Here is a 24,834-nt window from a genome sequence, read left to right on the forward strand (position 1 = left end):
CGGTGACAGAATGGAGGAAACTGTCTAACTCTTTTTAACTCTGTAAATAAAGAGATTTCCTCTTGACTGTAATACAAACATTATTCACATGATTGCTTTATGTGGAGAAAAGTCATGCACATAACATTACTTCCAGGCCTTGTTGATAGAAGTTAGATAATGGGGGGTTCATCCAGTTAGGCATTAAACTGGTTGACTGATGCTGTCTGAAACTTCTCCTTCAAAGTGCTGTCACACTGGATGTCAATGAGTCCCAGCTGAGTGTCTGGTGTCAAAAAAGTCTCAAATTCATTTAGATGCCCCAGAGAGTCGACTGTGAACGTGAGGTCGGCCAGCCAGTCCGTGTCTTGTGATTCAGGGAAGTCATCAGTTTTGACAGTCATATTGAGGAACATTGCTTTGTAAGGGAAACAGGTCAATTTAGCTCAAAGGGAATCATGTAAGATTTTAAAGGGAATTTGAACAGAATCACTGTTTCACAGCTGATCACCGAGACGCCCTGCGATTCACTGAACAAGCCGTTTAACATCAAATCTGCACTGGATATTAATATCCAAACTATAGTGAAACACTATCAATTAGCACAGTAACAAGATCGCCAGTTTAAGAAATTAACTTGTAAGCACAAAACACAAGATACTCTTTTCAATATGAATAAGGCTTTATTAGATAAATCTAAGACATATAAACTAATCTAACACATAAGCACACGCACTCACACATTCACACAAGTTGCAGGAAGATCAAAGGTAGGGAAAGATGAGTTTAAGGCCCCGTACACATGGAGACGCGCTTCTGTGAATACGCACAAATTTTTTATCAGATAGGCGTTTCGTCCACACGCATCCGTCGTTTTCGTAAGGTGAAACCGCTATTTTTTTAAACCGGGTCCCAAAGTGGATAGATTTGAAAACGCCATCTTTGCGTTTTCATCTGGACGGCTAATCCGTATATTTTCAGAAACTATGACGTCATCAGCCCACGTCTCCCCCCTAGTCAGACACCTCACGTAACAGCAAACAAAAACATGAACAAACACTGAACGATTGTCTTTTTATTAACTAACATTAACACAGATTAATAAATGTATTATTCCATGTTCGTTTGTGTACCACGCGCAAGGTTTTTGAGCATAGTCCAAGTCTTCTTCTCTGTTTTTAGCGTATCTCTGTGTCAGAATTACAGCGCCACATACTGGTCTGGCATGTATACTACATTATGCGGTTTCGTGTGGACACGGATATTTCTTGAGACGAGGAAAAAAAGATCGGATTGGGGTAAGCTCCTTCTCCGTGTGGACGAGGCCTAAGAGAATGGAAATTTGGAATCCCAAGTTTACAGCAATACGTTAAATTGCATAGACATGAACAACCATCAATCACGTAATTAGCCCTCGCATTGAGTTCCTCAGTGAGGTTAAAATTATATTAGATACACCAGTAAAGGTCAGAGTCTGGAGGTACTGCTTGTGTTGCCTGTATAAAGGGGTTCCCTTTGTTGTCGTTGAAAGGGGGTTTCCCGATGTCGCTGATTGGCTGGAAGTTCAGTAGTCAATGAAGTGATGTCTTGGGAAGCCCTTGGTCTGGGGCGCTGGCTGAAAATGCAGAGTTGTGTGGCTGGTTGAAGTTGAACTCGGTTACAAAACTTAACTCAGAACACGAAACTCTCAGATGGAAAAGAAAAGAAATAAAGTTTGACGAGACTAGATTGTGTTTCTTCTCATTGTGGCTAAGTAGCAACAGGCGTACAGGCTGAAGAACGCTGCAACCGCGCTCAAACAGTGATGACTAAACAGCATGGCTAAAAGCTAAAGCTAAGAAGCAAAGCTAAAAGCAAAAAGCAGGCATCACTAATAGCAGAAGCAAGGCTAAAACTAAAAGCAAGATTTTATGGTGTCCTAAGTATTTAAACTGGCCTATTGGCCACACCTCAAATGTTGTCTTGACCAACCAGATATTGTCTTGGCTCGGGGGTATCATAAATCATATGTTTATCTTCCCAAGCATGTGGTCCGAATTTTCCTGCTCTTGCAGGGTCTAATTTTGGACATGATTCCTATAAAAAGAACATGATACATTTGACAAATAACTGATGGTCATGACTGTTTCAAGCTAACAGATTCGAGCACATACATATGAAACATGAATATGTATCCTTAAGCTATCCTATAGTTATTAAAAGACATACACAATAAGTGATTATAACATGATAGTCAAATGTGTAGGTTACATATAAATTAATATTGGGTTAAGCGATGGACTGATATTCATTTAGAAGTAATTTTGGAGTTCATTTTGGTCCATATATATGTACAAAAGACAGTTTTTTTGTCATTATCTGACAAAGATTTCTGTGGAGACCAGAGGTTCAAAGGCCTCTCCCCCCTTAAGAATTTCAGTCTGGTTCTGGTAGGTGGGGGAAGTGTTTAAGGATATGATGTATAACTCTCATGGGTTTACATGTGATGTCCAGCGTTGCATTTTCAATTACAAACAACAAATTTGACACCAAATGTGACAATCTCTTCTCCGAATTGAAATTGTCAATAATTGTTCTAGTGTTGGTAATGTTGAAAGCTGTTCTGTGAAAGCATTGGTTGGTTGGTTATCTTGCTTGGGACTTGTGGCACAGAATGTTTTATGACTTCCTGTTGCCTTAATGAGGAATTCGGCTCATGTTTCAACCACAGTCCTAATAGACTCTTTAATTTGTCTGATTCGAGTCAGATCTGCTACAGCTGTCACCTTTTAGTTCCCATACACGTTGAAACACATTCCCGAGACTTAGCCAATGCACATTTGAATGGTACAAGAGGATTTGGGCTCTGCCTACTTTTAACAAAACACACTTCTACTACTCAGTGTTTTGCTCAGATCAACAACAAATAGTGCTGCAGATACAATGAGAAAACAATGGCAACATTATTTATTTTTAGGTTGTCAGAGATTTTGTTTTGCAATGTGTTGTTTTGGCCACTAGAGGTCCCCAATGTGTCCTTGTGTCAAAATTGTGCCTTTCGTAATCGGTGTTATTGTTTTCACATGTTTCTCATTCTGGGCTGTCTATTTAAGCTGATCACTTCCTTTGTATCTTTGATTGGTTATTATTGTTCCTAAGCAAGTTACTGCCATAAGTCTGCTCTAGTTCCAAGATCTATTCTTTGAAAGTCTTTTTGAATTGTTTTTCTATGATAAGTTTTGCTGTTTTTCTCTGATTTTTGTTTTGGAGACTATTTTACTCTTTTGACCCTTTCTGGTCTGAATATTTTTCTGTTTTGTAACCTAACTTTAAACAAATGACCTTTTGTTCTCTTTTGCTGTTTTTGTTAAATAAACTCAGCGGTATATATTAAGACTCTGGCATCAGAGACCCAAGTTCGAGCCCTGGTTCTGACAGCATAACCAAGCCACATTATGAACCCAGAGACGCCTAATCCTCAAGAACTTCTTGCCACAGTTGCTCAGTATGAGTTCACAGTCCAACGTCCTGAGTCAGGAGGAGACTTTGATAGCTAAACACTCCGTTTATTGTCTGATCTCATGACTTCTGTCAATCAGATCTTTGTCCTGCTGCCCTCTACCTCAGTTACTGCTTCTACTGCTGCCTCTGTATCCCTTCCAGATTCTCGAGTGCTCTCTCCTCTAAGTGAACCTCGCCTACCTCCACCACAACATTTCTCAGGTGTTCCCAGTGCATGTGATGGGTTCCTGACTCAATGCTTGCTCACATTGACCTACAACCATTGTCCTTGCCCTCAGATCGGGCCAAGATCGCATATGTTATCACCATCCTTTCTGGCAAAGCTCTTTCTTGGGCAACTGCAGTCTGGAAGGCACAGGCGCCCTTCTGTACAAGTTATTCTGCATTCCTCTAAGAGACTTCCCACCTTCCATCAAGGTAATGGCAGCGCAGCTGAATATGCCATTCGGTTTCGAACTATTGCAGCAGGGAGTGGTTGGAACAATGAGGCCCTCATGGTGTGTTTCCTGAATGGTCTATCAGAGGCAATCAAGGATGATCTGGCTACCAGACAACCTGCTCTTGATCTGGAAAACTCTTATGAATCGAGCAATCTGGCTGGAAAAACGCCTCAGAGAGAGAAGCCGGAACTGCCCATCTGTTTCCTCATTGTCTGCCAGTCAAGCTCTTGCTCAAATGCCACCAGTGCCTCAAGATTCTTCGGAACCCATGCAATTGGGTATGGCTAGGCTTTCCCCTTCAGAATGAGACCGTCATATGAGAAGGCGCTGTTGTCTATATTGTGGATTGTATGGTCATTTTTACTCCACCTGCCCTGAGCTTTAAGGAAACGCCCAGTCCCGTACAGGCATGGAAGGACTGTGACGGAAGTTACACGCACCACTTCACCTTCCAATTCTTGGCTGTTCCTTTCTATCACACTCAATTGGAGAGAACAAAAACACCAACTGGAGGCATTTATTGATTGATGGATGTTTCTCTTGCCAAGAGTCTTCAGATCCCTACTTATTTTCTTCCTGCACCCCTAACTGTGACAGCCTTGGATGGAATACCATTGTCTTCAGGGAAAATAACCCACCTCACTTCTCTCATTGGTCTCGCCACTTACCAGCACCAGGATAGAATGTGCTTTCACCTTATACATTCTCCAGATTTCCCAGTTATCCTCCGTCACCCATGGCTTCTCCAGCATAATCCACACATTGACTGGTCCACTGGCACTGTTCTCAGTTGGGGACCCACCTGTCAGACTAAATGCTTGGCCCAGAACCCCCCTGACCCTGTTCTCGAGTCCCAAGAACCCTTAGATCTGTCTTAAGTCCCTTCTCCGTACCACCACATCAAAGCAGTGTTCAGTAAAAGGAAGGCCATCTCCTTACCTCCTCATCGGCCTTATGACTGCGCCATTGAGTTACTCCCAGGTACCCCAGAGGTCTCCCCAGAGGTCATATATTCTCTTTTATCTCCCCCTGAACAAACTGCTATGGACAAATACATTAATGAAGCTCTTGTGGTAGGCATCATCCAACCATCCACTTCCCCTGCTGGAGCTGGATTCTTTTTTTTTGGGAAGAAGGATGGCGGACTTCGACCATGTATTGAATACATGGGCCTTAATAAGATAACCATTCGAGACCGCTATCCCTTGCCACTAATTACAACTGCATGAGAAATTTTGCAAGAAGCCTTCATCTTCACTAAGCTTGACTTTTTACAATGCATACCATCTTGTGCGCATTAGGCAAGGAGATGGGTGGAAAACTGCCTTCAACACACCCATTGGGCACTATGAATATTTAGTTATGCCTTTTGGCCTCGCTAATGCTCCTGCAGTATTTCAAGCTCTCATCAGTGATGTTCTCAGAGACATGCTAAACCAATTTGTGTTTGTCTACTTAGATGATATCCTCTTCTTCTTGAGTTCCCTTTACTCCAAGAGCATGTAAAACATGTCAGTAAGGTTCTGAGATGCCTTCTTGATAACTTAATAGCCAATTTTTATCGCAAATTTATCCTGAACTTCAGTACTGTGGCAGCCCCTTTATCTGCCTTCACCAAGGGGAACACAACCAGCTTTTATTGGGGACCTGAAGCAGAGTAGGCTTTCAACAAACTAAAGAAGTATTTCACCTCTGCACCTATTCTCATTCTCCCTAACCCAGATAGACCATTCGTTTTGGAGGTCAATGCTTTGGATGTAGGGGTTGGAGCTGTGCTATCCCAGAGAGGAGAGGACAACAAGCTGTAACCATGTGCATTCCTTTCCCACCGCCTTACACCGACTGAGAGGAACTATCATGTAGGGGATCAAGAGTTACTGGCAGTCAAGTTAGCGCTTGAAGAGTGGAAGCATTGGGGGCCAAACACCCATTCCAAGTACTAATAGACTACAAAAATTTGGAATATATTCAGCAGACAAAGTGTCTCGACCCCCACCAGGCATGTTGGTCCTTATTTTTCAATAGATTCCAGTTCATCTTATCCTACTGCCCTGGCTCTAAGAACCTAAAGCCTGATGCTTTGTCCCGAGCATTGTGAAAAATCCACAGGAAGATTATGTTGCATCAATTATCCCCTTTTATTAGCTCCTATCAGGTGAAATCTGAAGATACAGTAAAACGAGCCCAAGCCAGAGAACCTGACCCAGGAGGGGGGCCAACCCACTGACTGTTTGTCCCAAAAGCTGTCCACTCTCAGATCCTCCAGTGGGGACACTCCTCTCATCTCACTTGTCATCCTGGTACTTCGCGCACTCTTAGGTTCCTCCAAAGACGATTTTGGTGGTCAACTATCAAGGAGGATGTGACAACATTTGTGAACGCATGTCCCACATGCAACCAAAGTAAAATCTCTCACCGCACTCCTCAGGGGCTATTGCACCCTCTCTCCATACCTCATAGACCTTGGTCCCATCTTTCCATGGGTTATTCCTTCTTAGACAAAAATGGTATATGTGAGGATTTCCAGTCAGGATTTAGACCATATCATAGTACTGAGACTGCTCTCCTTAGAGTTACAAATGATCTGCTCTTATCATCTGATCGTGGGTGTATCTCTCTATTAGTTTTATTGGATCTTAGTCCTGTGTTTGACACAATTGACCACAGCATTCTTTTGCATAGACTTGAACACCTCGTTGGCATCAGTGGAAGCGCATTAGTATGGTTTAAATCGTACTTATATGACCGCCATCAGTTCGTAGCAGTGAATGAAGATGTATCATATCGATCACAAGTGCAGTATGGAGTACCTCAAGGCTCAGTACTAGGGCCACTACTCTTCACGCTTTATATGTTACCCTTGGGAGATATTATCAGGAAACATGGTGTTAGCTTTCACTGTTATGCTGATGATACTCAGCTCTATATTTCTTCGCGGCCCGGTGAAACACACCAATTTGAAAAACTAATGGAATGCATAGTCGATATAAAAAATTGGATGACGAGTAATTTCTTTCTGCTAAATTCAGAAAAAACAGAGGTGTTAATTATAGGACCTAAAAACTCTGCTTGTAATAACCTAGAACACTGTCTAAGACTTGATGGTTGCTCTGTCAATTCTTCGTCATCAGTTAGGAACCTAGGTGTGCTATTTGATCGGAATCTTTCCTTAGAAAGCCACATTTCTAGCATTTGTAAAACTGCATTTTTCCATCTCAAAAATATATCTAAATTACGGGCTATGCTCTCAATGTCAAATGCAGAAATGTTAATCCATGCATTTATGACTTCAAGGTTAGATTATTGTAATGCTTTATTGGGTGGTTGTTCTGCACGCTTAGTAAACAAACTAAAGCTAGTCCAAAATGCAGCAGCAAGAGTTCTTACTAGAACCAGGAAGTATGACCATATTAGCCCGGTCCTGTCCACACTGCACTGGCTCCCTATCAAACATCGTATAGATTTTAAAATATTGCTTATTACTTATAAAGCCCTGAATGGTTTAGCACCTCAGTATTTGAATGAGCTCCTTTTACATTATACTCCTCTACGTCCGCTATGTTCTCAAAAAAGGCAGTTTGATAATACCTAGAATATCAAAATCAACTGCGGGCGGCAGATCCTTTTCCTATTTGGCGCCTAAACTCTGGAATAACCTACCTAACATTGTTCGGGAGGCAGACACACTCTTGCAGTTTAAATCTAGATTAAAGACCCATCTCTTTAACCTGGCATACACATAACATACTAATATGCTTTTAATATCCAAATCCGTTAAAGTATTTTTAGGCTGGATTAATTAGGTAAACCGGAACCGGAAACACTTCACATAACACCCTATGTACTTGCTACATCATTAGAAGAATGGCATCTACGCTAATATTTGTCTGTTTCTCTCTTGTTCCGAGGTCACCGTGTCCACCAGATCCAGTCTGTATCCAGATCAGAGGGTCACTGCAGTCACCCGGATCCAGTACGTATCCAGACCAGATGGTGGATCAGCACCTAGAAAGGACCTCTACATCCCTGAAAGACAGCGGAGACCAGGACAACTAGAGCCCAGATACAGATCCCCTGCAAAGACCTTGTCTCAGAGGACCACCAGGACACAACCACAGGAAACAGATGATTCTTCTGCACAATCTGACTTTGCTGCAGCCTGGAATTGAACTACTGGTTTCGTCTGGTCAGAAGAGAACTGGCCCCTCAACTGAGCCTGGTTTCTCCCAAGGTTTTTTTTTCTCCATTCTGTCACCGATGGAGTTTCGGTTCCTTGCCGCTGTCGCCTCTGGCTTGCTTAGTTGGGGTCACTTCATCTACAGCGATATCATTGACTTGATTGCAAATAAATGCACAGACACTGTTTAAACTGAACAGAGATGACATAACTGAATTCAATGATGAACTGCCTTTAACTATCATTTTGCATTATTGAGACACTGTTTTCCAAATGAATGTTGTTCAGTGCTTTGACTCAATGTATTTTGTTTAAAGCACTATATAAATAAAGGTGACCATGGATTTTAGAGTCTTATTTTTTAGTGTCTTGTGGAATTTTTGGCATTCCACAAGACATCATCTCTGATCGAGGACCCCAGTTTTCCTAATGATTTTGGTGGGCTTTATATCAATCTCTGGGGGCTACAGTGAGCCTGTCTTCTGGGTTTAACCCGGAGTCCAATGGACAAACAGAGAGGCTTAACCAAGATCTTGAGACTAAACTGAGATATATGGCAGCTAACAATCCATCCTCTTGGTCTTCATTCATCATGTGGGCAGAATACGCACACAATACCCTTCGCTCCTCTGCTACAGGCATGTCCCCTTTCGAGTGCCAGTCCGGGTACACCCCTACACTATTCCCTGAACAAGAGGTGGAGGTTGCAGTTCCCTCTGCTCAACAGTTTGTTAAACGTTGCCGCCAGACATGGAAAAAGGCCAGGCTCAAGCTCCTTAGGGCCTCTCAGCAGTACAAGCGCCAGGCTAATCGCAGACGCAGACCTGCCCCCACTCTGCGCCCTGGCCAAAGAGTCTGGCTCTTCACTAAGAACATTCCCTTGCGGGCGGAGTCCTGCAAACTTTCCCAGAGATTCATTGGCCCCTCCAAGATTGACAGGAAAGTGAACCCAGTTACTTGCCTAAGTCCTTGAAGATTAATCCCACTTTTCATGTCTCTCTGTTAAAACCTGTTTTGTCTTCTCATTTACTTACGACAGGTAGACCTTCTCCTCCTCGTATCATTGGGGGCCAGCCAGCTTACACAGTCCACAGAAAACTGGATGTCCATCAAGTATGTGGGTCCCAGCAGTATTTTGTGGAACGGGAAGGCTGTGGTCCTGAAGAGAGCTCCTGGGTTCCTGCCAAGGACATCTTGGACCCCAAACTAGTGCAAGAATTTCACGCTCGCAAGCCAAGTTGTCCTGGAGGGAATGTCAGGAGTCGTTCCTAGAGGGAGGGGTCCTGTCAGAGCTTTTGTTTTGCAATGTGTTATTTTGGCCACTAGAGGTCCCCAATGTGCCCTAACGTCAACATTGTTCCTTTCGTAATCAGTGTTATTGTTTTCACATGTTTCTTATTCTAGGCTGTCTATTTAAGCTGATCACTTCCTTTGTATCTTTGCTTGGTTATTATTGTTCCTAAGCAAGTTACTGCCATAAGTCTGCTCTAGTTACAAGATCTATTTTTTGAAAGTCTTTTTTGAATTGTTTTCCTGTGATTAGTTTAGCTGTTTTTCTCTGAGTTTTGTTTTGGAGACAGGTTTTGGAGACAATTTTTTTTTACTCTTTCTGGTCTGAATATTTTTCTGTTCAGTAACCTAACTTAAAACAAAGGACCTTTTTGTTCTCTTTTGCTGTTTTTGTTAAATAAACTCTTCTGTGTTAAGTTAAGAAGGCGTCTGACTATTGGGTTCAACTGCCTTCTGTGGCTCAGTGGTAGATATTAAGACTCTGGCATCAGAGACCCACGTTTGAGCCCTGGTTCTGACATAGGCATGGTTGACTCTGTCCTTGAAAGTAATAAGAAGAGATGTGGTCCTAAATATTAGACAGGATTCTCTGATAACCTCACTAATGAGCAAAGTAAGAAATTCTCATTTTTGTGTGAAATGCAGTTCAGGTTTGTGTACCTGTGTACCATGTCCTGGGAGTGTCCAGAAGTTTTGGCCAGAAATTATTTGAAAGATACTTGGTTGACCAGCTGAGTTCACATCTTTACAACACACAATCACTTAAAGCATACTAGAGATGGCTTTGTTATGTGCTAAATTAACTAAATTAGCAGCTAAATTAACAACATCAGCATTGTGTGACTATGTGTATGGTGTGTATCAGCTAAATTCAGCAGAATCTGTTAAAACACATAGAGGACCATTCATATCTCTTTGCTTAAATGTTCTTTTGCAGTATTTTCTGCTTGAAGACTGAATGTGGTGGTCAATCAGAGTAAGACGCTTTGTGTCAAATTTGGAAAACGTTCTTAAACTGGGTGGACTTATCAATGTTAAATTGTGTAAAGCGTCTGCTAAATGCATAAATGTAATTGTAATTGATTTCTGGTCATGTCATCTATTTCCTCTCATCTTAATATTTCTATTAATATTGACAGTGTTATAGTTCATCCTTCCCCCATTATACACAATCTTGTCATGTTATTTAATTCTACACTATGCTTTGAACCCCATATCAGCCAGCTTGTTAAATCCTGCTTTTTCCATCTTCTCAGTATATTGTCCATTTAAGACCACCCCTAAATCTCAAAGATGCTGAAACTGTTAATCATGCTTTTATAACTTTTCATCTAAAGTATTGTAACTCCTTGTTATATGGCCTACCTATCAAAGCTCTTAGTTTCTTACAGCTCATTTTCCTATGCAGCTGTACCCTTACATTTACTAAAATCAGCCCACATCACTCCTGTTTTACAGCATTGGCTCCCTGTTATCTGTCCTGTTCAGCTTAAGATACTCAGCCTAGTTTTCAAAGCTTGTCATGACCTTGACGCCATATAAATAAAACATGAATATTATATTATTATGTTTGTTTGTTTTTAATCATTTAATGTCATGGCAGCAGCTGTATTATGTTATCTTACAGTTTTTGGTGTATGTGTAAAACATGGTTGGAAGGGAATATGTTGTCATGTTGCTCTTTCGGTTTGTTGTTGAACCACATACAGAAATGAATTAAAGCTGGACTCAAGTAGAGAACTAAAAGCCTTGATAGAAATACTTTTGCTTATTCAGAGTCAAATTCCTGTTAGCCCCTAGTCAGCTATTTTTAATGAATCAACTTTTGACTAATATGAATGACTTATAATGAAAAACACGTTAAGATTAATGAGATGGATTTCTGTCAGCCCCTGCAGCTCTGTGATTCAGATATAATGTGTTTTGGAAAACTTTGTCCTGGTTTATCCACTCTCAAGCTGTTCTTGGACCGGTGAGGTAATGTGTAATATGGAACAGTTCAGAATAAACGTTAGCTGTTGAGGTCAGTATTAGAGGAATGGTTTCTCTCTGAATGAGTAACCAAACTCTAAGAATCATTAAGGGGTGACCTCTGTCACACATAGCACCCGTTATAACTGTGGGACACATATCCTCAATTTCAATGTTCACTTTCAGTTACACAGATCATTTAGATCAGGCGTGGGAGTTCACTTCCTCCATCTCTAATCGAAACCAACCTGCCTACAATTGTCAAGAAATCCTGAAGACAGTTGGATCAGGTGTGTATGATTAGGGATGGAGCTAAACTCTTGAGATTTTACCATGCCTTAACATCAACCCTAACCATCAAATCAAATAAAAATACTATGGAAGTCATTGCAAACGCCAACTGTCTGATTACCAGCAATCTTCAAAATATCTTATTTAATGTTCAGCATAAGAAAGCAACTCATACAGGTTTGGAACGACATGAGGTTGAGTAAATGATGACAGAATTGACATTTTTGGGTGAATTATCAATGTGGGTGAACTGTACTATTTTGGGACACCATGGATATGCACTAAAATGAACTTTTAACATGCTATCTCTGTATTTAAAAATGAATTTATTCGCCACTTGAACCCATCTTACACTAGTACACTCAAGTGTAGCATTAGTGTATATTCATGGCGTCCCAAAACAGCACAGTCGAGTAAATGTTGTTTATCTTGAGAATTATCATTTTTAGTATATTAAATACAACATGAGTGTGTGAAAATAGAGCACTTTAAGTACATTATGGAAGCAATCTTTTTTAACCTGGGCTTACAGTAGTCTTAATACTGTACTTCATCTCACACTGATGAACAGGTTTGGGTCGTGTACTTACAAAACACAGTGGGATACGTCTTATTATTGTTATTGATTATTAACATAAGATTTACAATGAGGAATTAATGAATGTTAAGGAACAGTTATTGATAGATTAAATTACCACTTAATCTGTTTGATCCTTTATTTATTAGTCATTCATTTATTATGAAGATGATGAAGAAAGAATATACAGATTCTGCCGGCTGGTCTGGCAGACTTTCACTTTTTTACTTTAGTAAAAAATAATGCTAGCACTTTATTTTGATGGTCTTGATTCTAAGTAACATTGCTTCTTTGTGTCGTCTAACTCTCATTAGATTCAGCTCATTAAAGACATTTACTTTAGATACTTTACAAGTATGTCAGCTTATTCTAACCCTAACCCTAGCAGTCTACTAGTACTCTACAACAGTGAAAGCTCGTAGATATGTCAACAGAATGTGTAAAAGGGGACCATCAAAATCAAACGTAACCAAAATAGTAAGTAGAAAGTCCTGTTAATAGTTCTCTGTTTTACCACCTTTCCACTGTCTCCTTCAGTGGCTGCACTCAATCTTTTGGTTTGGCACACCCTCCCAGTGCTGTCAAATGAGAATATATGAGCCAGCTGATGTAGAGCGCTCACTAAACCTGGAGAACCGCAGGAGTGACGGCTGGAGAACTGAAGAAGAACAATGAGTAACATGGCAAGAGAGATCCTGGCGTTTATCCTCACCACCTCGGGGTGGGTGCTGGTGTCCTCCACCTTACCTACAGACTACTGGAAGGTGTCTTCAATCGACGGCACGGTGATCACCACAGCCACCTTCTGGTCCAACCTGTGGAAGACCTGTGTGACCGATTCTACTGGAGTCTCCAACTGCAAAGACTTCCCTTCAATGCTGGCGCTGGACGGTCAGACACGTCTCTTTTTGTGTGATGTTTGTTTGCTTGTATGTTTACATGCATGTATTTTATCATTATTATTATTGAAGCCAGTAAATAATGAACAGTTTAAGAAATGTTATGGGGGAAAAATCAGACTGATTAATCAGATGTATGTACATCTCTGAGACTTTTATCCAGACGGACAGATCTTCAGATGCATTGAAGCTCCAGCTCGTTGGATCATCTTAGATCACGCTGGAGAGCATGGTCTTCAGATTTTCTTCATGTCGCTCCAGTGCTGCCGATCACAATCTCTCATCCGGCTTCATTTGAAATTGAACCTTTACTCAGACTCTAATGCTAATAACAAATACGTTTGTAATGCTTTCATTCAAAATACATTCAGTAGTAATTTCAGGCATCATTACCCCACTGTGTATATGTATTATTCATTACATTTTAATATAATATAAATTTAATGACACCACTGTGAGTTCACATATATGTCTTGAATCATGAGAAGATAATTTTTTCTTTGATTAATTCTCTCATTTGTGCAAATGTAAACTCACAACAGTGTGGAATGACTCTTTTCCTTCTAACATGTCAATGTTTAGCACTTTTCAGAAAGCTGTGGGCAATAAATTAGATGCATTTATCTCCAGGCTGTTTTCCATTCATTTAGTAGCATTTGTGGGTTAACTAGCGAGCTAATGTTTGCCCAGAGAGTAGCTAGCAGAGCATGTTTGTGGATACCAGTCTGCTCTTCCATGACTGAAGGAAGGACAGATATCAGAGAAACTCGTTCTCTACTACAGCTTCATCAGTTTGTGTGAATTAATTAATCTGCCATTTCATTTCTGTCAAAATATAGACTCATTACCTTAATATCCTGTTATTATTTTTATTACATTATAAATACAGAGTTCTAGCATGAAACTCTAGATGGCGCAGTCCAATAGATCTAACACAATCTGACCTAATGACATCATTATCACACGTCACAGCTGATTGGTTCTCTCCTGTATCAGTAGCCAATGAGCTCGCTGCTCAACATTCACACGTATGACTAGTGCTTGCTGTAGCAGTTGCAGCTTGCTTAAGAAACCCTCCTCCTTCCCCAGCTCCACCTGTATAGAACAGCTACGAGGTGTTAAACTCTATGGGGTTATTTCATCTGTTATGTGTGCAGCAGCAGTGTTTCTTACATGCTCTCAGCAGCATGAGGTGGATGTATTGACAGCAGCAGCAGTGTAGCAGATCTCTTCCACCAAGACCAGATACATTAATACATTGTCATGTACATTACCGTGCTAATCCCTCCGAGCTGTGATGTCACAAATATATTGTTGTAATGATGTATTGTAAAATATTTCACTTGAGCATTCTTTGGATGAACAACAAAGAAAGGTGAAAACAAATGTTTTTGCATGTTTTGTGCAGGTTATATCCAGGTGTGTCGTGGACTGATGATCGCTGCAGTCTGTCTGGGTTTCTTTGCTTCGATCTTTGCTCTGATTGGCATGAAGTGCACTAAGATCGGTGGTCCTGACCAAACCAAAGCCAGAATTGTCTGCTTGTCTGGGATCACCTTCATGTGTACTGGTGCGTTTGACATCTGTTTCTCCTGTGTACGGTTCTGTTATCCACAGCTGGACATGCCTAGTGCTGAACTCAAATATAACGATGCAGTAACTTGTGCATGTTGTTCCTCTGCAGGTCTGTGTTCTCTCAGCGCCTGCTCTCTGTACGCGCACAGGATCACGTCCGAGTTTTTTGACCCCATGTTTGTTGCGCAAAAGTATATATCTATTATTTTTTTCTCTACCAACCTTTGTCTGACTGAAGGTGAGTGTAGCGATGTTGCTGATGAAATGCTGTGCTTCTCGTCAGGTATGAACTGGGTGCTGCCTTGTTCATCGGCTGGGCCGGCTCGACTCTGTGCATCCTCGGAGGGGCGCTCTTCTGCCTGTCACTGTCTGATGGCATGAGCAACAAGTAAATTTCTAATATCTGAGATGAGTATGATTACCAAACAATGAAGTACTTAAAACGTAAATGTTTTTCCTTCGCGTTTTTCAAAGTTTCACGTACGGATGATAACATTTTGTCAACAAAATTGTCGCTGTTCACACAGATCTGTGAAAACAACAAAAATCCCTGTATTACTCACTCCAGGCCAGTAGTTTGTAAAGAAACACAGGGCCTCATTCATGAAAAACATGCAGAACAAATTTCTGTGTAAATCGCTCATAAAGTCGTTCTGACGTTAACTTTCAAATTCAATTTTTTTTTATATTTTCAAGATGTTAGTTAGTACAACAGAAATGTTCACCTGCTCCCTATCACATGTAAATGATGCGTAAAGATTCAGAATATTTCCCAAGTCTTTCTGCGCTTTCTCTCTTCTTTTATATTTGAGAGTTGAAAACTGTTCAAATTTGCGTAAAATGCAACACTCATCACTGTCACTTCTTTCCCAGCGTCCAATCACTTGAGCCAAACCTGAGAATGTTACACTGCGTTCCTGGACACGTAACTGATGTAGCTGTAATTCATAGGCGGGATTATTGTTATTGTGAATGAGTGTTCACGAGAACCCTGTTTATGAACCATCGGAATAGACGTTTATGATCAAACATCTGATGTTTTTGAAGTGTTTGTGAATCCTGAGTATAGTTTTCAGGAAGGTCTGTTTTATGGGCAAATTACTTTGAATTTACTGATATATTTACACAAGTTTCACGAACGAGGCCCACTGTGTGCACATACCTGTAGACTGAACACGTAACACATATGCACAGGATGATACTGTTTTCACAAATTCACATTTTTGTATTATGATGGGATCATTTTCTTGCACTTTGAAACCCATTTTCAAAAGATTGTTTGCAGGCCCACAATATGCTGGGTTACACTTTATTTCGATTGTCCAATTTATACATTCTACCTAACTATAAGTAACTTTGTAACTACATGTCAACTACACGTCTACTAACTCAGAGTAGACTGTTAGGCTAGGTTTAGGGTTAGTTGAATAAGTTGAAAAGAAAGTGTTAGAGGATATTTCCAAAAAAGTTGGGACACTGTGAGTAAAAAAAGGATGGAATAATTTACAAATCTCATAGACTTATATTGTACTCACAATAGTATATAGATAACATATCAAATGTTGAAAATGAGACATTTTGAAATGTCATGCCAAATATTGGCTTATTTTTGGATTTCATGAGAGCTAAACATTTCAAAAAGTGAAATGCACATATAAGGAACAGCTGGAGGACCAATTTGTAACTTATTAGGTCAATTGGGAACATGAACAAAGAAGAAGAGATAATGCCACACAGTGGGAAACATGCCCTCGTCCCAACTTTTCTGAGATGTGTTGATGACACAAAATTGTATTTTTTCCTTAAAATTATACATTTTCTCAGTTTAAACATTTGATATGTCATCTATCTTGTATTCTGAATAAAATATTGAAATTTGAAATTCCACATCATTGCATACTGTTTTCATTCACAATTTGTACAGTGTCCCAACTTTTTTGGAATCAGGTTTGTACTAACTTCCAGTTGACATGTAGTGGCAAAGTTACTTACTGTTAGTAGAATCAAAATAAAGTGTTACCAAATGCTGTTGTCATGTAAAAGCAAGGCCAAAACCCATAAAAATTTTTCTGTTTTTAATTGAAAACAGTGTCATGTAAGATATAAGCTCCAATGTGTTTTTGACTCAAACTACAGGTCATTTCTGGTCACCAAACCTTAACAGATGATGATACTATCTCCTCCTTTCAGCAGTTCTCCGTATCCATCGGACAGAAGAGCTTTCGTCAACAGTGGAGCGTCTTTAATGTCTCGTGCGATGCCACAGAGTCAGTCGTCTCACACCAGGAGACCTCCGCCAGAATACAGCGGCCCTTCCAAACACTTCGACAAAAACGCCTACGTATAACACCCCCGGCTGACTCCGGCCATCCTCGCCTCGCCTCGCCTCATCCTCGCCTCATCCACGCCTCATCCTCGCCTCATCCTCGCCTCATCCTCGCCTCATCCTCGCCCCCCGCTGATGGCTAATATCTCACTGGTATCTTTTGTTAGCTTATTCAGTGCCTTTGGATGGCCAGCTCAGATGACCTGTACAGATGCTGTAATTGAAGTTTTGGTCAGGATTATAATTTGCAGTTTTGAAGACTGTGTTTTCAGCTCCACGTGTATGTTTACGCAGCGCTGCATGTGATTGTGTCATCTGTTGGTAGCTGTGCTGTACTCCAGCAGTTTTGGGTGACTCATGCTGGTTGATCATGATTTTGAGCCAGATTGAGTTATGTTTCTGGAAACTGTCAAATGAAATGACACTTTTCAATACAGATACAGATTCGAGTTTCAATATTGTCTGAATTTCTAACACTGGATTGTGTAGCCTGTATTGCCAAGTCTCAGTCATCATTGTGATTAAGAAAAATGTTTATTTTGTTGTTGATGTTTAATAAATATTCCACATTGCTATAATTGTTGCAAGGTATTTTTGGTGCATGCAACAGAGTGCATAACATCTGCTGCATTCTAATAGCACTGCGTCTATTTTCTCCACCACACACACTTGATAATATTTATAGTAAACCAGCATCACGACGTGTGTACATACACAACACAACACGGTCCGTCCTCTGTTTCCTAAACTCAGACGGCATCCTCTGCTGAAGAAAGAGCGTATGCTCAGCTCTCAGGAACATGAGGAAGAGTCTGATACAGGTGTTTGGATTCTTGATCTCTACTTTCGGCTGGCTGTTTGTGAGCTGCACGCTAGCCATGGACTACTGGAGGATCTTCTATGTAGGAGGCAAGGGTGGTAACTGGATGATCAAGGGGACGTGGTACTGGTCGAACCTGTGGAAGGACTGTGTGGTGGACACCTCGTCCGTCACTAACTGCAGAGACTACGATGTGCTGTGGGCCGTCACACGTAAGTGCTCTGGCGTCTCCAGCCTTCCTCACATCTCCACAGTTATCTGAGCTGGTGTTCCTCTTCAACAGCGTATGTTCAGGGGGTCCGAGGCCTGCTTCTGATCGCCATGAGTCTGGGGCTCATCGCCGCTGTGCTCTGCTTTATTGGGATGGACTGCACATACATCGGCGGAAGTGAGAAACACAAAGACAGAATATTATTTTTCGGAGCAGCTTTTCATTTTGTTGGTGGTGAGTAAAGCCATTTATCCAGTATTTGTACATTTATATAACCACACACATCTGATCTTTATATACATACAGGTTGAATACAAGAGGAGTAGGCACTTGAGCTTTAATTTCTTCTGTTACATGGATGATTAATAACCAGCATCGCTCCTCCTACAACTCATTTAAACACAGAGTATCAGATCATTTAGCAGTGTTCACCCCCACATACTGTATATTAAATCTTTTGTTTGTTGTCCTCACAGGAGTGTCGGCGCTTGCGGCGTACTGTTTATACACAAACAGAGTGGTCAGCACTGCCCTATCACCCGCTGCTGACAGAAGTATCATGAGGTACATGCCCAGAACAGACAGAGAGCATCACACAAGAGAGAATAATAGTGATGATCGAGATAGCACTGGGGGAAAGATGTGCATTTCATTGCTTTGAATGTGCATTTGATGAACTTCAAATTAATACATGAAATATTTTACTTTAAAGTACAACAAAAGATCATTACAACATTTTTTAAAAGCAAATAAAAAAACATGTTGATTACATGCTAAAGCACATGTAAAATGTTTAATTATTATTTTAAGCACGCTAGCAAGTACAGCTAACTGTGTTTAATATAAATTGAAATGATAATTTATTGTAATTTAATTGCAAATAGCGTGCAATTATTTGTTCAATAAGTGTACATTCAGTTCATATGTCAAGTCATATGTTCATATGTAAATATATCTATAAAATGTACTCTTTTTAAGTGCACTTTTAAGTTTTGTATTAAGTTTTGTGTCAGTACTAAGCACATCAGAAGAACAGTATATTAGATGACAAAATGATGAGAGAAATCAAACGGAGAGGTAGAGAGGAGCCAGACATGTCACAGTTTGAAGAGTGCTGTGGATTCATCTGCTCCAGCTTCTACTGATCATCACATTCACATCAACAATCACAACTAATTACATTTCATGTACAACTGATCAGGGGGTCATATAAAAGTGAAAAGATTTCATATATAGAAATATCAGTCAAAGATGAGACGCAAATCCATTCCAAGCTGCATGAGAGAGCTGCATCTAGTACTAAATTATTAATAATCACATTCAGTGCTTATTATCAGATGCCAGAAATGTACAGAAGATGTTACTGTTCTATTGATGTTTGAGCAGGTATGGGTTAGGAACTCCCATTTTCTTTGGATTGATTGGAAGTTTCTTTATAATTCTGGGATCTGTATTATATGCTGTGACAATCATCGCGAACAGGTAAATAATCTGCTCTGTTACGGTAAAACTTACAAACAATGTGTCTCAACAAAGAAGATCAATGAATCTGCAGTCCTCTTCTTTCTGTTGTAGTGGGTGGACAGTATTTGGCAGGAAAGCAGACGCTCCTCCGTCGAGTAAAGCGCAGTACACGTCTGCGTACTACGCCCCGTCCAGACCGTCTGTCCATCTCAGCCAGTCCAGCGGCTCTCGGGTCTCCAGGAAGTCTCGGGTCACCGGGGGGAACATATCTCCCAGAGACACATTCGTCTGAACTTCAGAAAGCTCTGTAACATTGCAATCAAATCTGTTCTGCAACAGCTCAACTTATTTTTCAAATGCAGTAGTATAATAAAAAAGTAAATTCATGGCTCCTCTGGCTTCAGTGATTTCAGTCATTGATCCGACCAGAAGCTAACTCTGCCTGAATCTAAACTGACCTTTATCTATTTCCTTAATTACTTTACACATTTAGACATCATGCTTTCATTAATACTGTCAGATGTAAAAATCATTGTGCTGTAAATCTGAATGCTTGTGTGTTTGATCACTGTAGGACTGATATCTGCTAGACAGCACTCTAAATACAATATAACTAGATCTAAATAGCACCACAACTCACAGTAAAAGCAGTAAGGCATAATAGACTTACAGACGTGCATCTCAATAAATCAGAATGTCATGGGAAAAGTACATTTTAGTAATTAAACTCAAATTGTAAAAACTCGTGTATTAAATAAATTCAGTGCACACAGACTGAAGTAGTTTAAGTCTTTGGCTCTTTTAATTGTGATGATTTTGGCTCTCATTTAACAAAAATCCACCAATTCACTCTCAACAAATTAGAATACGTCATGAAACCAATAATAATAATAATAATAAACATTTTTAGTGAATTGTCCTTCTGGAAAGTGTGTTCATCTACCGTACATGTACTCAGTACTTAGTAAGGGCTCCTTTTGCTTTAATTACTGCCTCAGTTCAGCGTGACATGGAGGTGATCAGTTTCCAAATGAAATACAAAACTTGCTCTCATCTGAAAAGAGTAACTGAGCAACAGTCCAGTTCTTCTCTTAGCCCAGGTAAGACTCCTCTGATGTTGTGTGTGGTTCAGGAGTGGCTTAACAAGAGGAATACGATGACTGTAGCCAAATCTCTTGACACCTCTGTGTGTGGTGCTCTTGATGTCTTGACCCCAGCCTCAGTCCATTTCTTGTGAAGTTCACTCAAAGTCTTGAATCAATTTTACCTGACAATCCTCATAACACTGTGGTTCTCTCGGTTGGTTGTGCATCTTTTTCTTCTACACTTTTTCCTTCCACTCAACTTTCTGTTAACATGCTTGGATACAGCACTCTGCGTCAGTGATTGTCTTCTGGACAACTGTCAGAGCAGCAGACTTCTCCATGATTGTGTAGCCGTGTGAACCAAACTGAGAGACCATTTTGAAAGCATGAGTTTCACAATTTGAGTTGAATTACTGAAATAAATGAACTTTTCCACAACATTCTAATTTACTGAGTTTCTCTAAAGCTGCTTTGAAATCACGTGTGTTGTGAAAAGCACTGTAGAAATAAACAAGGCTTCTTTTCCAGCTCATGAAAAACACTTTGTCTTTCTTCTGTTTCCAGTTTGGTGAACGAGGTGACATTTGTAGATGTGAAATCATGTAATAGGGGTTGTTCTGATCTGTATGTATAATAAACACAGTATGTCAGAGTGGCCCTGATGGCACCACAAACAGTGTCCTCCTCCCCTTGAGTCAGTGAGCACACTAGATCTGTCCAGCACACCTCCAGGAAGGTCTGTCCTCCTCACTTCTGCCTTCACAGATCTTCTCTAACTGCATCAGACTCTTCCCAGCATGCATTACAGGACGCTCATGATGTACACTGAAATAGGGTGCTTCGTAGCGTGCGTCTGCGGCTGGATCTTGGTTTGTTCCACGATGCCGACGAATTACTGGACTTACTCTGAAGTGGACAGTTTAGTTCTGACGTCTGGCCACTATTTCTCCAACCTCTGGAAAGACTGTCTGTCTGACTCCACGGGCGTTTCTGACTGCAAAGAGTTCCCCACCCTGCTGGCTCTGCAGAGTGAGTATTACTAGAAAAATCCCTTAGTATTATTTATTAGAGACAAATTATTGACTTTATCTACTGATTAGCTACTGAGGAACTATCTTAAATCTATATTTGCTATTACTTACTGTAAAAGTAGCTGTGTTACTGTAGTACTGTAATCATTGGTCCTGTGCATAGTTACCTATACATGATGGAGCATTATTATGAAGTGTAACCGATAACTGCACGACTTCACGTGAAGCTGCTTTGAAAACATGTTGTATTGTAAAATGCTCTTTACCAATAAGTGTGTCTGTTGCTGTGTTCATCATTCACCAGCGTACATTCATCTGTGCCGATCTCTCGTCATCACCTCCATAATTCTGGGATTGTTCGGGGCCATCCTTGCTTTGGTGGGGATGAAGTGCACAAAACTAGGAGGCTCTGAAATCATGAATGCGAAGGTCACCTTTGCTGCAGGGATGAATTACCTCCTGTCAGGTAAACACTTCACTTGTCCTGTTGTTCCAGTACGTGCATGTGAGCTTGATCTGTGTCTGTTTTAGGTCTCTGCGGTATGTTTGCCTACAGCTGGTACGCCCACAAGGTGATTTCTGAGTTCATGGATCCAAATTACAGAGCAAAAAAGTGAGTACTCGTTCCAAAAAGAAGTTTAAGTGTGCTATTAGCAAAAATAGGAAAGAATGCTTTTAGTTTTTTTATGTACTCCTCATGAATATACTTGAACTTTAAGTATACTTAGAAAAATTCAAAATATATTTGAGCTATACTTGTGCTCCTAGAATCTGTGTTTTCATTATTATACGCTAGAGGGCGCTAGTACACATCTTCTGCACAGAATTTCCAAAAAAGAAACACAAATGAAGAAGAAAATGAAACACCAGATATTTACACATGTAACATGATCATCTGACATGAAACAGCATCAAAACTGTAACCTTATAGATTAAAATTATAGATGAAGAGCTAATAATTACAGTCAGGCTTTGGGGTGTTGATCGACCATATCTATGTTTTGATTATAATTCTGAAACCAATTCATAGTCTTTTCAGCTTATTTCTCAATGTTATTTCTTTATTTTTTATGAAACACATTAAAGTGTTTAAAGAAGAATACATGAAGCTAGAATAAAATGTTTTTGTTCACAAGCAGATACTCTGTTGTTTCTGTTGATTTTTGTATGTTCGGATATTTATATAACAATATATATACACATTAAAACCTAAATAGGGAGATAGTAGTATACTTTAAGTATGATTTAAAGTTCACTTAAAGAAAACTAATGAGTCTACTTGCAGTATAAAACTAATAAACTAGTAGTTTACTGAGACTACACTTAAAAGTTTACAAAGTATTTAATGAGTAAACTGTCAGTAAACATATAATCTCACTTTTAGTAAAATTGCAGTACAAACTACAAACACAAAGGCAAACTAGTTGTGTACTCAAAGTTTGCTACTTTTACATACTAAAAAGTGGGCCAATTTAGTCCCAAGGAGTAGGCTACTGAGACAGTACCCTTACAAGTATACACTGATATTTGTATACTTGCTACATAAAGTATACTTGAAAATATTCTTGAAATTTACTTAAATATACCTAGTAAAACAAACTTGAAGTATAGTGCTTCTTGACGAGGGCTCTCTGAACCCGATGAGATGATGGTGGTTTTGTGCTGGAGGTCTGAGACTGGCTCTGTGTGTGTGCTGAGCAGGTTTGAGCTGGGCTCCGCTCTGTTTGTGGGATGGGGCGGCTCGGCTCTCCTCGTGGTGGGAGGATTGGTGTTCAGCATCACCGCAGGGAAGGAAGCCTGCCGATCCAGGTATCACTGCACATCATCCGTCAACTACACCACAAACAAATCCCATTTCAGCCGCAGACTCTGTAGTGTTAAGAGATAAGAATGAACAAGCATGTTCTTCAGATTCGCCCTGTTGACAAAGAGGTGAAGGACGCCCAACTGGTTTGTAATACAAAGTGTGCTTAAAGGGATCAAACTTGGCATCTTGTGTTCCACTGGGAAAGCTGGTTATATAATCAGTATTCAATGTGTCGTGCAAAGGGTAAATTGAGCACAAATGCACATTTTCACACTGAATGTAGGAATTGTTTGTATCTGCTTGGCCTTGTGTTGGTGAATTTTGGACAGATGTCCTGTCACTGAATGTCATCACGATTAGATGTTTCTGATTTCAGCTCCAAGACCCAAGAGATGTCCAATCACACTCCTCCCTCCAATCTCTCTGAAGCGAACCAGAAGACACACAGTCCTCCGCTGTCACCCATCCCTGACCGAGCGAACCAGAAGACCAGCAAACCTCCCAAAGCATCTCACGCCGTGGACGCTTACGTCTGATGGCCCCCTTCATATAATCTATAATCTTTAGGAGAATGTCCTTAGTAATAGTTTGAGGCACGTGTTTAGTAACACAGAGATTGAAACACTGGTGTCCAGTGAAGAGCTGGAGGAATGGTTTGATAGAAGTGAACTGGATCTGCTGGTCTGTGCTAATAAAGACTGACCTACACGTCCAATACAAAACTACTGACTTCTCTGGATTATTCATATTTCATAGTAAACAATAACTGATCAAGTGTGTACCTAATGATCACTTTGTCAAATAATGAATTTAATATTGTAAATTTGAACCTCACAATACTAGTGTTGTCACAGTACCGAAATGTCAGTAGTCTACCAAAACCAGTCAAATTTCAGTTCTCTGTACCATAGTAAAAATGATTTGAAATTATATATATATATATATATATATATATATATATATATATATATATATATATATATATATATCGTAGTTTATTAATAATGATAATTATAATACTTTAATACTTTGTTGCCTTCAAAATATTTTCCAATCAAGTAAACTTTGCTTTAAAAAGGTCTAGTAAAAAGTTATAAAAGTAATAAAATGAAGAATAAATGAAGTCATTATGCAGAACGAGGTCTATCTATTCTTCATTACTCTCCAAGAACAACTGTGACCTATGTTTGTTTGTCCCATGCGTTGCTATGGTTATTACTGTGACGTCACATGCAGCCTCTCAGAATTCGCGCTCTTTTGGGGAAACCGCCGTTATAATCAATAAAGATGTCCACACTGCTGTTAGGGTGTACTCACACGAGGGAAGGTTTGCTTTAACTCGAGCTCCAGTGCGATTATTATTCATTTTCTTTATTATAATGACAGGGTT

At 40.1% G+C, this 24,834-nt stretch overlaps 3 protein-coding genes across 4 annotated transcripts; all 3 read left to right on the forward strand.

Annotated features, from left to right (window-relative positions):
• Window positions 1–12,807: 12,807 nt before the first annotated feature.
• Window positions 12,808–17,475, forward strand: cldn10b (claudin 10b). Of its 2 annotated transcripts, none has more exons than XM_026272722.1 (5): window positions 12,808–13,117; window positions 14,534–14,695; window positions 14,810–14,891; window positions 14,984–15,088; window positions 16,894–17,475. In XM_026272722.1, exons 1-5 carry the CDS (start codon window positions 12,898–12,900, stop codon window positions 17,045–17,047), a joined length of 723 nt encoding a protein of 240 aa, XP_026128507.1. In that variant the 5' UTR covers window positions 12,808–12,897; the 3' UTR covers window positions 17,048–17,475. The 2 variants fall into 2 exon arrangements, with proteins under 2 accessions (XP_026128507.1, XP_026128506.1); XM_026272721.1 differs by having other exon boundaries at window positions 12,809–13,117; window positions 16,891–17,475.
• A 117-nt stretch (window positions 17,476–17,592) lies between these two features.
• LOC113109142 (claudin-10-like) lies at window positions 17,593–19,907 on the forward strand. Its single transcript, XM_026272720.1, has 5 exons — window positions 17,593–18,058; window positions 18,130–18,291; window positions 18,534–18,621; window positions 19,444–19,539; window positions 19,633–19,907. The coding sequence occupies exons 1-5, from the start codon at window positions 17,827–17,829 to the stop codon at window positions 19,811–19,813; spliced, it is 759 nt and encodes a 252-aa protein (XP_026128505.1). The 5' UTR covers window positions 17,593–17,826; the 3' UTR covers window positions 19,814–19,907.
• A 1,472-nt stretch (window positions 19,908–21,379) lies between these two features.
• On the forward strand, window positions 21,380–24,384 carry cldn10c (claudin 10c). The gene is made up of 5 exons (XM_026272723.1): window positions 21,380–21,635; window positions 21,942–22,103; window positions 22,169–22,250; window positions 23,339–23,446; window positions 23,821–24,384. The coding sequence occupies exons 1-5, from the start codon at window positions 21,404–21,406 to the stop codon at window positions 23,978–23,980; spliced, it is 744 nt and encodes a 247-aa protein (XP_026128508.1). The 5' UTR covers window positions 21,380–21,403; the 3' UTR covers window positions 23,981–24,384.
• Window positions 24,385–24,834: the final 450 nt, after the last annotated feature.

Source organism: Carassius auratus, chromosome 9 (genome assembly GCF_003368295.1).
Source record: "Carassius auratus strain Wakin chromosome 9, ASM336829v1, whole genome shotgun sequence".
In the NCBI taxonomy this organism is placed as follows: domain Eukaryota; kingdom Metazoa; phylum Chordata; class Actinopteri; order Cypriniformes; family Cyprinidae; genus Carassius; species Carassius auratus.

Coding starts and splice junctions, on each gene's coding strand:
- cldn10b (XM_026272721.1), top strand. CDS start 12,898: ATGAGTAACATGGCAAGAGAGATCCTGGCGTTTATCCTCACCACCTCG. Junction 13,118..14,533: donor TTCAATGCTGGCGCTGGACG/GTCAGACACGTC, acceptor TGTTTTGTGCAG/GTTATATCCAGGTGTGTCGT. Junction 14,696..14,809: donor GATCACCTTCATGTGTACTG/GTGCGTTTGACA, acceptor GTTCCTCTGCAG/GTCTGTGTTCTCTCAGCGCC.
- LOC113109142 (XM_026272720.1), top strand. CDS start 17,827: ATGAGGAAGAGTCTGATACAGGTGTTTGGATTCTTGATCTCTACTTTC. Junction 18,059..18,129: donor TGTGCTGTGGGCCGTCACAC/GTAAGTGCTCTG, acceptor CCTCTTCAACAG/CGTATGTTCAGGGGGTCCGA. Junction 18,622..19,443: donor GCTGACAGAAGTATCATGAG/GTACATGCCCAG, acceptor ATGTTTGAGCAG/GTATGGGTTAGGAACTCCCA.
- cldn10c (XM_026272723.1), top strand. CDS start 21,404: ATGCATTACAGGACGCTCATGATGTACACTGAAATAGGGTGCTTCGTA. Junction 22,251..23,338: donor CCAAATTACAGAGCAAAAAA/GTGAGTACTCGT, acceptor TGTGCTGAGCAG/GTTTGAGCTGGGCTCCGCTC. Junction 23,447..23,820: donor AAGGAAGCCTGCCGATCCAG/GTATCACTGCAC, acceptor TTCTGATTTCAG/CTCCAAGACCCAAGAGATGT.